This window comes from Fragaria vesca, linkage group LG5 (genome assembly GCF_000184155.1).
Source record: "Fragaria vesca subsp. vesca linkage group LG5, FraVesHawaii_1.0, whole genome shotgun sequence".
In the NCBI taxonomy this organism is placed as follows: domain Eukaryota; kingdom Viridiplantae; phylum Streptophyta; class Magnoliopsida; order Rosales; family Rosaceae; genus Fragaria; species Fragaria vesca.
In genome coordinates, this window is record NC_020495.1 from 10,872,500 (window position 1) to 10,886,404 (window position 13,905).

General features: G+C 38.2%; 2 protein-coding genes and 1 pseudogene across 3 annotated transcripts in view; all 3 read right to left on the bottom strand.

Annotated features, from left to right (window-relative positions):
- Positions 1 to 962: 962 nt before the first annotated feature.
- LOC101306345 (protein FAR-RED IMPAIRED RESPONSE 1-like) lies at positions 963 to 1,974 on the bottom strand. The gene is made up of 2 exons (XM_004301242.1): positions 1,725 to 1,974; positions 963 to 1,615 (listed from the first exon to the last, which is right to left on the bottom strand). Exons 1-2 carry the CDS (start codon positions 1,972 to 1,974, stop codon positions 963 to 965), a joined length of 903 nt encoding a protein of 300 aa, XP_004301290.1.
- Positions 1,975 to 3,272: 1,298 nt separating this feature from the next.
- Positions 3,273 to 5,851, bottom strand: LOC101310997 (serine/threonine-protein kinase AtPK2/AtPK19-like). Its single transcript, XM_004299573.1, has 6 exons — positions 5,202 to 5,851; positions 5,040 to 5,122; positions 4,833 to 4,953; positions 4,561 to 4,734; positions 3,887 to 3,994; positions 3,273 to 3,789 (listed from the first exon to the last, which is right to left on the bottom strand). Exons 1-6 carry the CDS (start codon positions 5,772 to 5,774, stop codon positions 3,505 to 3,507), a joined length of 1,344 nt encoding a protein of 447 aa, XP_004299621.1. The 5' UTR covers positions 5,775 to 5,851; the 3' UTR covers positions 3,273 to 3,504.
- A 525-nt stretch (positions 5,852 to 6,376) lies between these two features.
- Positions 6,377 to 13,905, bottom strand: part of LOC101304675 — a 9,837-nt pseudogene continuing 2,308 nt past the window's right edge. Inside the window, exons 7-26 of the transcript XR_184660.1 lie at positions 12,916 to 13,082; positions 12,527 to 12,654; positions 11,853 to 11,928; positions 11,562 to 11,682; positions 11,349 to 11,448; positions 10,936 to 11,017; positions 10,690 to 10,772; positions 10,115 to 10,231; positions 9,639 to 9,690; positions 9,258 to 9,413; positions 8,900 to 9,023; positions 8,718 to 8,799; positions 8,558 to 8,646; positions 8,381 to 8,455; positions 8,233 to 8,287; positions 7,994 to 8,113; positions 7,799 to 7,891; positions 7,575 to 7,720; positions 7,123 to 7,300; positions 6,377 to 7,027 (exon numbers count right to left, since the gene is read on the bottom strand). The product of XR_184660.1 is annotated as a transportin-3-like (transcript). The remainder of the gene's footprint in view (positions 7,028 to 7,122; positions 7,301 to 7,574; positions 7,721 to 7,798; positions 7,892 to 7,993; positions 8,114 to 8,232; positions 8,288 to 8,380; positions 8,456 to 8,557; positions 8,647 to 8,717; positions 8,800 to 8,899; positions 9,024 to 9,257; positions 9,414 to 9,638; positions 9,691 to 10,114; positions 10,232 to 10,689; positions 10,773 to 10,935; positions 11,018 to 11,348; positions 11,449 to 11,561; positions 11,683 to 11,852; positions 11,929 to 12,526; positions 12,655 to 12,915; positions 13,083 to 13,905) is intronic.

A 13,905-nucleotide genomic window follows, 5' to 3' on the forward strand; every position in this document is an offset into this window, starting at 1 on the left:
CTTGAACTTTTTCTTTTTCTTTTTCTTTGGCAAAACCTTCCACAATTGATGAGAGTCTACTGATCTCCTTCTGCAACATGTTGTACCCTGCATCTGTCTTTGAAGCATAAAAGTACAATCGATTGCATTCGGCAGTTAGAGCACCATACTTGCTCACTTCCAATGCTTCTCTGGGCATAGATTGATCCAGATAAGGGATCTCACACACAGTTCTTGCATCCTTTAACCATCTCTTGACGATCAGTGACTTGTGAAGCTCAAAAATGTGTTCGTTTTTCATCACCGTGAACATGTGACGACATGGTACTCCCCTGTACTGAAACATTCTGCAAGAACACACCATAATCGGGTCTTCTGCACTGTCAGTCTCTTTCTCATGGTGGTAAACAACAGTGTGGTCAAATTTAGGCCGTTTGTAAACTGATACCTTGTAAACACGACTACCATCTTCATGACATTCTACTCCTTGCTTTAGTGTAATAAAGCTCTCTTTCTTGATCTCTCTTACAATCCACTTAAATACATCGTGTGTGAATATAGAAGAGGCTTGTATCTCCAAATCTACCAAGTGAGTTATGGCACCAGGAAAGGAATTCATATTGATGAATTCATCCCTTTCTTGATTGTCTCAGTTTCATAAGTAATCTGTACACCAACGCAACAAGCTCCACAAGGGATCTCCCTTTACCAAGCACCCTCTTGAATTCTTTATTCATGCCCTCACACCTTTGTGTGCTTCTCATTCCGGCCATAAATATGTCACCGAAGAATGCTTGACAAAACTTGTCTCTCTTTTCATACATATTCCCGATCCAAATATTGTCATGGAGATCAAGTTCGTCAATCATTTCCTGCCACAACCTTTCAAATTGCTCAACCGTCTGATACTTCCTCACGCATCTGTTAAAAGCCTTCAACTTTTCCTTAGACTTTAAGTGGGTAAAGGCATTTTTACCTATGTGCTAAATACATAGACGGTGCCTTGCTTCCGACATGACAGTTTCAATTGCCTTACGCATGGCTTCGTCACTATCTGTGAGTACCACCTTTGGCATTTTCCCGTTCATCGACTCCAAAAATGTACAAAGCAACCAAGTGTATGTCTCCTCAGTCTCATCCGAAATAAGGGCAGCACCGAAAATAATACTACCTCGATGGTTGTTCGACCCAACAAACAAAACCAATAGCCTGTTGTAAACATTGGTTTTGTATGTGCTATCGAATATCAGCACATCCCCATAACACTGATAATCAACAAATGAATGCCCATCTCGCCAAAAAATGTCCACTAACCTGTCTTCCAAATCTGTAGTGAATCTGCATATGAAGTGTGGGTCTTTTGCTGCCAGTGCTCTCATGTAGGAAAGCGCTCCTTCGGAATCACTCTCAAATGGGGAGGTCCGTCGTTGTTGGTCAAGCTTGTTGTAGAGGTCCTTCATGGTGAATCCCACTACCAAATATCCCCCAGCCTGCTCCACCATATACTTATACATGTGACATGGTATGATTGAAACCGTTGTCATTGTGTTTGTCAGAGCCAAAGCTGCTTCGCTGACATGACGATGAGCACGAACGAATGCAATTTGGTTCCCAGTAGCTAGTTCATGATTATGCTCTGGAACGAATATCTTCACCATATAAACTCTACTCCAATCATTGTAATTGATCCGAAATCTAGCTTGGCAATGTACGACTCAAACCATCTGCTTTCAAGTACTTTTTACCTCGAGTCCCTTCCTTGCAGCAGACCCACTGCCTCCACCGAATCAAACTGTTAGACTCTCCCTTGTCATCCTTCCTACATCCAAATCCAACTACTGTTGAATATGCACAGTGGAATCTCTCTGCCTCATCCACTGTTTCGAAGGTCAAAGCTCGCACATCGGCGATCGTCAGGCATCCAAATCTGGGAACATCTACTGCCACATCCTCTACACCCTTATTCGGCTGTTTTTCATTCTCAGACGCATCCATCGCTGGTTGTACCTGTGTTTCGACTTCAGTATCAGTATATACGATTACTTTTTTAGTAAGATGTGTATTGTATATAAAGTAGAAAATTACAAAAAAATAGCAAAAAAATAGCAGACCTATTAAGAAATGACGAACCGCTTGTGTTATATTGATTGGTCTACTCAGTTTCATGAGTTAAACTACTTCTTTCATGAAACAATCTATGAAATCTATGATTAACATATTACCTCTTTGAATGAATCATGAATCATGACAATAGAAAAGAAGACCTAAAATAGTAGTGTTTTCTATATGAAGCAATATGTACAAGATTCACAAATCAAACAAGGGAACTGAAAAAAGGTATCAAACAAACACCATGAGACTATGAAACTGAAACAAGATCATGAAGAAACAAAACTCACCGAACTAGGCGAAAGAAGAGAAGATTCAGCGCGACAGGAACGTCTGATTGTCGATTAGATGGGATCGATACTGATACTGAAGAGACAGAGTCTCGATCAGATTGAATAATCAAGACTCTCGATGAGATTGAAGGATCAAGAGTTACAGAGAGTGAGTCTAGGTTATAGAGAGCCGCAGATATAGAATGAGCAAGATTGATTGATCAAGAAAGAGATAGAGAGAGAGAGAGAGAGATAGAAAGAGACGTTGAGAGAGAGACAGAGAAAGAGCCGTTTAGGTTTAATGATCGAAAGAGAGAGAGAGACAGTCGTCTAGGGTTTTGGAACGCTGTTCCGTTCCGTCAAAGAAGTCAGAGAAGAACGCACGTCTGTGGACTTTGCCTCCGTATGTGGATGTTGCCTCCATCCGTCTGTTGCGTTAACTTTGTATGGTTAACGTGACTGACTGAGGTCTTCCACTTTTTAATGATGCTGTTCTATGTGGACTTACGTGGACCAATATAATAATGACACCTTGCAAGGTATTAATACCCCAAGGCACCTAAGTCTTTTCCAAAAATATTGAGAACGCAAAACATGAACTTCTATGAAATTCGATTTTCGCTATGTCAATGATATCATGATTCATCAATCCCAATCCAATGTAAGTAAGTTTTCACTTAAATCTAATAATAACTTCAATGAACCAAACACGCTTGAGTCTTCATCTTAAACAATAATTATATATCAGTTCTAATTTGTTTGCTACTAACTGAAACAGGTGCAACTTTCAAGCCTAAATTGTTGTTCTGTAAATTTGGTCAATCGAAAGGAAAAAAAAAAAAACTTTCAAGCTTAAAACTGAAGACGGAGCGAAAAGGATGTATTACGTTGTATGTTATGAAAGAGCTCAATCAGGGCAAAGCAGAACCAGATCGATATGAAATAAGCATTAAAGCATGTAGCTTGACACATGTAGCTTAATAAAATGTACATGACTGAAGATGCTAAACATATACTCAAGTCAGATTTTACCCTTACACACAAGGCAATTTGGAAAGGGCCATGATTGAAATCAACTTTTCTGCATTTAGCTTTTTGCTCTTTTAATTTCACAGTTCGATCCTTTCTAGCAGCAGCCTTCATATTATACAGATGAAAGCCAAGTGTTAGGTGCCACATAAGTATATCCCTGAAAATGCTCACCCGCTGTTGGTGTAGGAGCTGGTGAGTCATCTAGAGGCATTGTTGTCCAGCACCGGTCAAAATTGGCCGTGCAGTCTTTTCCAGTCACATCTGGCTTGAACTTTGGGAGCAGTTCTCTCGCCTCCAACTTCTTCCAGTTAATTGTTTTAAACCATTTATGACGTTTGATATCATCACCTCCACTGGGGCCACTGCCTAACCTTTGAGATGGTTCCTTTTGTAGCAACTGCAAAAACAAAGAGAAGTTTTGAATTGTTTGTAGCAGTTCATTTAACAAAATGAAGAAGAATATGAAGGAGAAGATCAGGGAAGCAAGTACTGACTCCTTTGAGCAAAGAGTGAGCGTCAGTGGTAAGGTAAGGTGGAAGTTTAATTTTCTCTTTGATGATTCTCTCCTGAAGTTTTTTTCTATTTGCATGCGTAAATGGCGGCTGCAAGGGGAATAAATTTGTTAAAACAATATACATAAAACAAAGATAATCAGCAAAAAAAAGAAAAAAAAAAAAAAAAAAAAAAAGGAATTACAGAGTTCAGAAAGAAAAAATAGCAAATCATGTCAAACTTTTGCCAAGAGAACACATGAGCCGTACCCATGGAACATAAATCCATACAACTGAATGATTCAGTTTCAGTTTCAGTTTCATGTGTCATCTATTTTTATAATTTTCCAGGAGAACACCCAAATTTGTCTTATGGCAACTTTAGAATGCAGGTCATGGCTGTTGGCAACATGCAGGCCATGATTTTGACTAAGACTCGTATATTAGCAGGGTACCAACTACCTCAGTTGTTAACACACTTCACCAAGTTACATCTCAGAAGAATAAGAACAGAAGAGAGGCCTAGCTTCTTCAGTATTCATCAATAATAACATGAGAATCATATGACTAACTAATTTGCTTTAATCAAATATTTTCATGAGGAATTCCCCATTTTAAATATCAATGAATTCCATGAGGACCATTCCCAAGATTTTCTTTGGTTAACTCTGGTTTACCTGGCCACTTAGCATCTCATACAAAAGTATGCCAATGCTCCACCAATCTGCATCTTTGTTGTGCCCTTTAGACAGCAAAATTTCCGGAGCCATATATTCCGTGGTTCCACACATTGAATTTGATCTGCTATCCTCATCAATTTCCTTTGCTAGTCCAAAATCCGTCAGCATCACCTGTATCAGACGTATCAGTTTCAGTCACATAAAAGACCCAGCAAAAAATGCATGTTCTTATAACAGAAGCAAGCGAATGAGAATGAACATATAATTACATGGCCATCAGCATCCATGAGAACATTTTCCGGCTTAAGGTCCCGATGCACAATCCCGCACTTGTGAAGATGTGAAACAGCAGACACTATCTCCGCAGTATAAAACCTCGCCTGATCCTCACTACTCAACAAAACACCCGCAATCAACACACACAGCCACTACAAAAAAATCTCTTCATATACTCAAAAAACCACATAATCAATCACCTGAATATCCGCTGCCGGTACAAATGATAGAACAGATGCCCTCCGTTCATGAAATCCATAATCAGGTACAGCTTACTCTTGGTCTGCAACACAAGAATTACCACTGTAAATTCAAAGACACACGCAGTAAAAACCAGAATCAAAGAGAACAAAATCAGGTACCTGAAAAGAGTAGCGGAGCTGAACAATGAAAGGGTGGACAACTTTAGTGAGAATATCTCTCTCAGCCTTCATGTAATCCACATGGTTCTTTTTAATCACAGTCTCCTTCTTCATAACCTTCATAGCATAAAGCCCATCGCCATCTTCCTCACCATCACACCTCTTCTTCCTCACCTGAAACACCTTCCCGAACGCGCCCCTCCCGACGACTCTGAGAATCTCAAAATCCGAAGGCCCGAACTTCCGCACCGCCGGTTCCTCATCTTTCTCGGAAACGGCGTCGTTTTCGTCTTCATCAGAGTCGGATTCGGCGGCGAAGGGGCGGAGGAAGGAGGAGGAGGTGGGGGTGAAGCGCGGGGAGGGGCCGACGAAGGAGTGGGAGCGGTTGTGGATGACTAGCAAAGGCGGCGGCGCGGCGTCGCTGGAGGCGGTTGGGGGGCCGAAGACGTCGTTGAAGTCGAAGTCTTGAGGCGGAGATGAGGAGGAGGAGGAAGGCGGGATTGTGAGGTTGGTGAGCCTTGCGGCGAGGAGGGAATGGAGGCTTTTATTGCTGTTCTGAGATGAGGACACCATGGTTGATTGATTGGTGGAGCTTTCTCTCTCTACATTTTGCTGGGTTTCTAGAGAGAGAAAGAGAGAGAGGGAGAGAGATTAGCAAGTAGCAACTGTAAAAAGTTGGTTATATCATGGAGGCTAGGCGGGTGAGGTTGACTGGTAGTCGCGACGCGCCCTTTGACGTTCGTCAATGCCACTTCCCTACCCTGGTTTACTGGTTTTCAAAAAACAACTTTTTAACGCTCAAAGAATTACCGCGGGCTAGGCGCAGAGGAGGTGGGCCTAGGCGGCTCTATGTGGGCTGGGCCTTAGCGGGCTGGATTGTCCACCCTTCAAAAAAAGAAAATTAAAAGAGGCTAGCTTACTACAGATTCTAATTTTGAGATTTAGAGGTTTATATACCAAACTTTATATTTTCTCATATATTAATATTGCCATTTTCTCAAAATTTGGTGAACACCACTGCTGCCAAGGCTATTTGCATATATAGTTATATACTCGTGTAACACAATCCATGCGAATATGACTCGTGATCTTTGAGAAAACCGAAACCAACTGGAATGTTTCTATTACAATATGAGAATCAAATTGACAATGCTTTCAATAATCAATTTGTACAACCCGCTAGACTAAACCCAACTATCCACAGCTTCCAATATTTCAATAACATGAAAGGATGGAATACTCTCTCTCTCCTAAAGAATGCCTACAATTTCTTTCCTTGTATTAATCTACAGCTCTCTATACCATGTCATCTTAACCCCAAAAATGACAACGCCAAGGAAATCACTCAAAATACAGATACCACCATTCTTCTCCCTCCCCACCCTATGTAAAAGGGCATTGACTCTCCTTAAAATGTGGAGAATCAAAGTAAATCCAGAGAAAAAAAAAATAATGAAAACAAATTCACGCAACAGATAAAACTCATTTTACCGACAGGGGGAGAGGCCTAAGAAAAATGGCCCCTCTGATGACATATTCCTTTCTCTTATGATACAGCTGCTATATTCAATTCATGTCGGCCTCAAAGCTCCTTGAACAATATCCATGACTGTTCGGTTACGCCGGCAAACATCTGATAGCTCCTCGAGTGGAACTGAAAGGGAATTGACATTAACCCCAGCTGCAGCATCTGCCAATGCCTGTAAAAACCTTGCACGCTCAACTTCTGTCACAGCCGTCGAAGGAATTAATGAAACACTCCCCCTGGCCCACTCCACTGACTGTGCCCCATATGTTCGAGATAGTGATAGTAGTGCATAAGTTACCTGTGCATTGATGGAGGGATAATCAAATTCCAAACACAAATTATGCATTCCTATCAATGTTAGCATATATGGTAAATATGAGCAAGACAAACTACATTTTCTAGGCGAGAGCTTGGAATTGCTCCTGTTAATGCAGCAATCAAAACTCTTGCCATGCTGGGTCCTCGAGGAATAATTACAGTATCCCTGATGGGTGAGTATATTGCCCCCTCAGTGGAGTTTGCATGATCAAATATATCTGATAAGAAGGTCAATATTGAATTTGACGCCTCCCTGCCAAGAAGAGAAGTACAAAAATTAAAATCCAGGTGCCTAAACGAAGATACTTGATATGCACAATGACAGCCTACAATTCCATGGAATTTTCGAAGTATCATTCATTCAATCTTTATGTAAATGAAATGCTGCTTCTGTTACTGCTAGGTAACTTTTTGAAGCTAATGGGCCGGCATTAAAAGTTTTAAAATAAGCGCTCATGCTACTATATTTGGCTAAAAAAATATTACAGACACCAGCTAATACAGATGGAGAGAAAAAGAGACTCCACCTGTGTTGTACTGTTATTCCAATCAAGGAGCAATCTACTAACGCTGGAAATGCTGCAGAAGGAATAAACAAGTGCGGACAATAACGGATGCATCTTGACGCCAGTAGAAAGCAATCATCTGCTATATCTGGTCTGGAAGTAAATTCCTGCAACGCTTGTATGTAAGTCAACTTGCCAATCCATTACTATAAAAGAAAGCTAAATATATCTGAATGTAACCTTACTTGGATGCTCGTGAGAATACGTGTTGTATGCTGAAATAGTGATTCAATCAAATTTCTCAAATAATCAGCACACGACGGGTCTGAGCCAAATATCTACAACAGATGAAGAACCAAATGCTCAATTAGTAGAACAACAAATTAGAAGGAAATGATAACATAAGAACACAATCATTTTCTTTTGTGAGAATAACGTACCTTTATAACTTCACTAGAGAGATAAAGAAAGCATGGTTGGTGATGCTGTTTAAATAATTCTTGAATCTTCTCTAGCATCTCTCCAATTGTAGTTCCCATGCACCTTCCAGAAGTTCTCACCTAAAGAGCGCGAGTAACAGAAAAGAATAGAAAGAATGAATAGAAGTAGAAGATATGATAAAAGAGAAAAACCACCGTGTTCTCACAGTTGAATTTAAAAAGGAGATCAGTTAACTCACAGCGTATTTGCAAGCTCGGCAAATAGACTCCATTGTCCGCATGTCCCAAGCACGACTACACCAGAACCAATCAAATTATTAGTTCAGAACACTAATAGGAGATGAGATAGGATACTTGTTGCCGCAATAAGAATGTGTGAATACTAACAGTTCAAATATGGCTTTGAAAATTGGCCAAAGCCTCTGGACTGCATCTGCCACAGCTTCTGCATGAGTTACATATCTGGAATTGATATAATTCCATGTTTAGAACATTTCAATGACAAAATTTATAATTAGATAAATAAGTAAACCAACAAGCATAGTAATAAGGTAGTGATCACACCTAAAGATGTACCCAAACCGATCAATATGAACTGTGAAATCACGAGCAGGCCTGTTATTTAGCATCTCTGGCGCTTGGCTAAGAACTTCCTGGTTGTTCATAGCATTAGTTCAGTTTCCACATTCACAAAGGATTAATGACTACTGAAAACGAAACTCACCTGTAAAGGACTAACGACTGGCAAACACAAGGCCTCAAGAGCCCTTTTAGCTTGGTCTGGGGGAAGTTCACTAATGACCTTGCTGCGGAAGAGAGTTCAACAGAAGTTCAGATTAACTGGACCATGCTAAACCAGATTCATCAAGCAATGCACTTTTCAAAATTCTTGCAGAAACACGTCACCTTAAAGCTTCAACTAGATGCAATGAATCGTCAGCACAGACTTTCAAAGTACCTTCACCATTCACTGCCCTGTGATATATATTAAAAAGGCCTTCCAAACATCCACAGAGCTTTAACCGGCAATCTAAATATAGAGAGGGAGAGAGACAAGCACATGGTCAATATAATTCATACAGACCCAGACACAAGACTCCCAATTTGCAGAAAGAAATAAAGGTGATCTATACAATGAATCTTAAAACCAAACAAGTATTATTCTTATACCTAAAATCTTTACACAATGGTATTATGAGTTTGTAGCCCACCAAGGAAAAAAATCAAAGTGGAAGAAATTGCAGTAACTAAGAAATCTTCTTACCATCACAGATCTGCCGAAATGCCAAAGCTGCAGCTGCTGCAGAATCTTCAGATTTAGCAAGGCCATTCATGAGGACATCTATAACTGAAGGCAGTATAGAGAGTCCACCAGATGCCGCATCAAGCCATTTTGAATAAGCTCCTATTGTTAAGCACACTGCAAACTCAATAAGGAAACATGCATTAAGTATACCTTATTATTGCGAGAAGTAGGATGTAGGAATTAAAGAAAAAGCAAGTTTTATTTGATAAATATCATTTTTGAGTAAACATGTAGCAAATTCCTCAACTCTAATTAACAACTTCATCATCTTAAAAAAAAAAAAAAGGGGGTGGGAGAGAGTAGTAAAAGACAAATCAGTTCTACTGAAGACTAGCTTACCTGTCTGAAGAAGTTGGGGATGCTGAGGTAGTTTTAGTAGTCTGCCCATGACCTGTTCATTAGAAAAACAAAAAAACAAAAATCACAACATAAACATACTAATAAGGATAACAATAATAAATAAATTTAAGAGCTTATGCTAACAGATCATCTCAAAACATCTTCCAATACGATATATTCATAGCAGCACACCACATAAGATTATATAGGATTCTATTTTGACATTTAACCAAAAACGTTACTACAGTGTCAATGAAAAGATGTTTGAGATGCATAAATCACATAAGCTTGGATTCAGTAATAGCTTATGCAGATACTGCAAAGTAAAATCAAGTGGGAGTTGTATCAGTAATAAATTTTTAGTATAGAGAGCATCAACGGACAGCATTATACTTCAAAATTCTAACGAAAACAAAGGTAACACAATCATACCTTCAGTAAGGAAAAGGTACAGGAGAAGTCAAAAGACATTATACCTTAGGCATTACTTCAGCTTCCACTACAGATACATAACTTGATATAGCCCGGATGCCAAATAAAGCAGCTTCTGCTGGGCGCCATTCACTTTCTTCATTCTGACAGCAGGCTGCGGCCTTTAATAATTGAAGAAAAAATTATTCAACATGATGACAGAAGTATCTAACACATCTAAAACCAACAGTATATCAGAAGAATGCTAAATAAATAATCTTCGAAATCATGCATTACATCTTTGAAATCACCAGAGCAGCAAAGGATCATTCCTTGATCTTTTAATTACATTTTCAAACTAAGGTTCATTAGCGGTAATAGAATTTCAGTGGTCCCATTACTCAGATAAACATGCCAAAAAAGATGAATCCAACTGATATTAATGAACTTCAGAATAAACAGGAAAATAAATTTTAAAATGAGTGCAAAGAGTTTAGAGTAAAATTGATAAACTTAAACTTATAACTTAAATCTAAAAGCAAGAACTTCAGAATAAACAAGAACTTAAGTAAATTAGTTTCATACTTAAAATTACATAATGATAGCAAGTGTATTAGAGCTCGGTCAAATTGACACACACCTCATCAAGTTTCATGTAAAGAATTCTCAGTGCCGCATCACCTCCTAAAACTGATGCTGCGTCAATTAAAACATCCGCAACAGCTGTCAACAATTCAAGTTCAGTTAGACAAGATGACATGCTACATCCCAGGTCTCATCAACAAGGCTAGGCAACTACACCTTATTTCAAAATTGCAACTTGCCAGAGAGATTTTAGCCAATACTAAATAAAAGTATTACACCAAAGCAAACAATGAGGAATTACCGTATCTAGTCTGCTTGAACTCCTTAAGGTCCTCATATGACAGGTCTTGATAATCTCGAGGATATTGAATTCGGAAGCTAACCTGCAAAAAGTTCCAGTCTCTAAAGTTGTGTACAATAGAGGAATGTTCTTCTAGAGAAAGTTACAAGAAAACTGTAATCCTGGTATTTCATTGCTTCTCCCACTATTGATGTTTAATCTGTCCAATTCCCTTTTATAAGGAATGAGCAAATTATTTCTAAATCAGTTAGAACTGTTTAATTATGTGAGAAAATGGATGTAAAGATTGCACTCCTTGTAAAGAAGATCAAAGGTTTGTCGGTTTGTCGAAAGAATGTTGCGATAAAAGCAATACAGTAAGTGTGTGTCTAGGTGAACAAGGTGAACCATTAATTGGAAGCAGAATCACTTACCAAAGATACGAGCGACTCATAAGCCGGGCGGAATATATGCAGTCTTCTGTTTTGCTCAGCTTCAATGGAGAATTCATTACCCAATGAAATATAAGAATCCCTAGAAAATAAGATTAGATCCATTGCTTCAATACTTGAAATATAAGATTGGGTTCATTACTTCAATTATCTAAAGGCCTAACCAAAGGACTGCATAGTTCCAAAATGATTCACCTTCTTGTCAAGGTCACCTGAAGACTATGCCAAAAATTGAATGTCATGGAAGCAATATAATATTCTGGATGTGCAGCAACTTCCAATAATGCTTGTACAATCAACTTTGATTCATCAGAACCTGAACAGATTATAACCAGAAAGGAATCTATCAAATAGTTTGAAATATCAATAGCACAAATAGAATCATGATTTCATTATCAACTGTGCCTCCTCATGATATCTCATAAAAGGTGAAAAGCATTCAACATTTCATGGGAGGGCTGTTTGGCAGATGAGAAATATTTATACCAGTTGCAATCAGGTCGACGTATGAATCCCCCATGTCAGCAAATAATCGAGCAATAGCCTTCACATCTTCTTCATCCTTGAAGAAAATAATGAAAATAATCAAGAAAAGAATGTGTTCTTTGCAATCAATTAAAATGTTAAGGTAAACTGTTTATCGGATTCTTCTCTTTTGGAAAATAAAGATCAGGCTTTTACCTCCAATTATTTTTTTGATCGAGTTCAGCAGAATGAAAAAGAGTTCAAGACTTCATGTATCATTAATCTTCTCTTGTGAAAGATCATATGATAAAATCTAATAAGTTCTATATTTATTGCAATGAAATTAAAAACAAAAAACTAATGTTCAAAATAGTTCGGCAAGTCACTTAAAACATTATTAGGTTGAACAGAACACATGCTAACAGTGCCTAAATCAACTCAACATACTCGCCAACTCAAATGAGAATTTGAAACATGATTCTGAAACAAGATAACTTTAGGGGGAAAATCCAGACCAAATGCCGAACATGTCTTAATAAATATAAGTAGGGCATTGTATTCATGGAAAGAAGCTAGCAATTGATGATTCTTATCCATTGAACTACATATTACAATCCCTTCCCTATAAAAAAAATAAAAAAATAAAAAAAATAAACACACACACACACACACTAGTAGAATTCTGTATGCAATACCTTGGAAGAGTCTCTAAGCTGTGCCTTGAGATTCATCACTTGGGGAACAATGACTTGAATTAGAGGCATTTGAACTTGCACACCACCAGATTCTCTAGATGTTGTATAGTGTATCAACTCGGAAATAACTGCAACAGAAAAGGAGAAGGGAAACAACATATTCAGCTCAAAAACCATGTCAAACTAGGGAAGGCCGAACTTAATTTATGTAAATTCCTTCTATTTCCAAACACAACGGCCAAAAAGAAAATCAATATTCTATGACAAACCAGAAACAAATGTTTCTGGTTGTTGCATTGCAGTTTCGAAACCATTAAAGAAAAACAACCCAAAAGCATAGAAGTACTAAAGAGTTCCCTTAAAAGATAAAAAAATTCAAGTTGTTTTACCGTTTACAGCTGCCTCTGAAACGAATTCAGAATTCAAGCTGGAAAGAGCTGTGAGCACCAATGGGTGAGATGCAAGAATAGATCCAGGGATCCTGAAACGAACAGAAGTTAAAAACCAAGACTTTCTCTATTCAATTTTCTCAAGGAAGACTGAATACATTTGCAGGAAAAAAATAGAGAGAAATAGAAACAGGGATAGACCAATATAATTTTAACCAAATACCATGAATTTTTATTTTTATCTCCACTAAACCCCTAAGTGAGAATTAAAATATATCATTCAGACAACCAACAAAATGTAAACTGTGACTAAGATATAAATATCCACTAACTACACAAAAAATAGTACTTAAAAGAACATATCACAACTGATGTGACAAGGTAACCGCGTACCCATATACTTACACAAGTTGAGAGACAAATGTGGCCACAATTTTTTATATTTTTATTTCATGCTCAATCAAAAGCATGCTGACATCTTCATACAATGTCAGAATGTCTTCAGCATGCTAAACCCTAAATCCAATTAGAAGAATCTGATAAACAGTCCACATATAAGTGATTCACGTATGTCTTCAGCATGCTAAACCCTAAACTCATAGAAATTTCAGACGCTCCATAATTAAATTTCACAAATTAGATCACATATAAATCCTTGTAAAACAGCTGTAAGACCCCAGCATATGGATTTTGTCTTTAAAAGACCTGCCTCCAAAATGCACCATGTTTGGTGTCATTTCTCACCACCACATATTGAATCCTAAAAATTCATCTTGGTTGGCACATTACATATAGTCTAGACAGGTACAGGAAACCAAGACTTAAAAGAAATGAGACCCTACTCTCAAGTATACACCCAAAGTAAATTTGTAGGATTATGATTTATGAATATACACATACACATACATATAATCATATATATATATATATATATATATATATAGAGAGAGAGAGAGAGAGAGAGAGAGAGAGAGAGAGAGAGAGAGAGAG

Excerpts from the sequence above, each read along its gene's own strand:
- LOC101306345 (XM_004301242.1), bottom strand. The coding sequence starts at position 1,974 with ATGGATGCGTCTGAGAATGAAAAACAGCCGAATAAGGGTGTAGAGGAT. Across the intron at positions 1,616-1,724 it reads CTGCAAGGAAGGGACTCGAG|AGCATAATCATGAACTAGCT; the intron begins GTAAAAAGTACT and ends TATTCGTTCCAG.
- LOC101310997 (XM_004299573.1), bottom strand. The coding sequence starts at position 5,774 with ATGGTGTCCTCATCTCAGAACAGCAATAAAAGCCTCCATTCCCTCCTC. Across the intron at positions 5,123-5,201 it reads AGCTCCGCTACTCTTTTCAG|ACCAAGAGTAAGCTGTACCT; the intron begins GTACCTGATTTT and ends CTTGTGTTGCAG. Across the intron at positions 4,735-4,832 it reads TCATGGATGCTGATGGCCAT|GTGATGCTGACGGATTTTGG; the intron begins GTAATTATATGT and ends CGTCTGATACAG.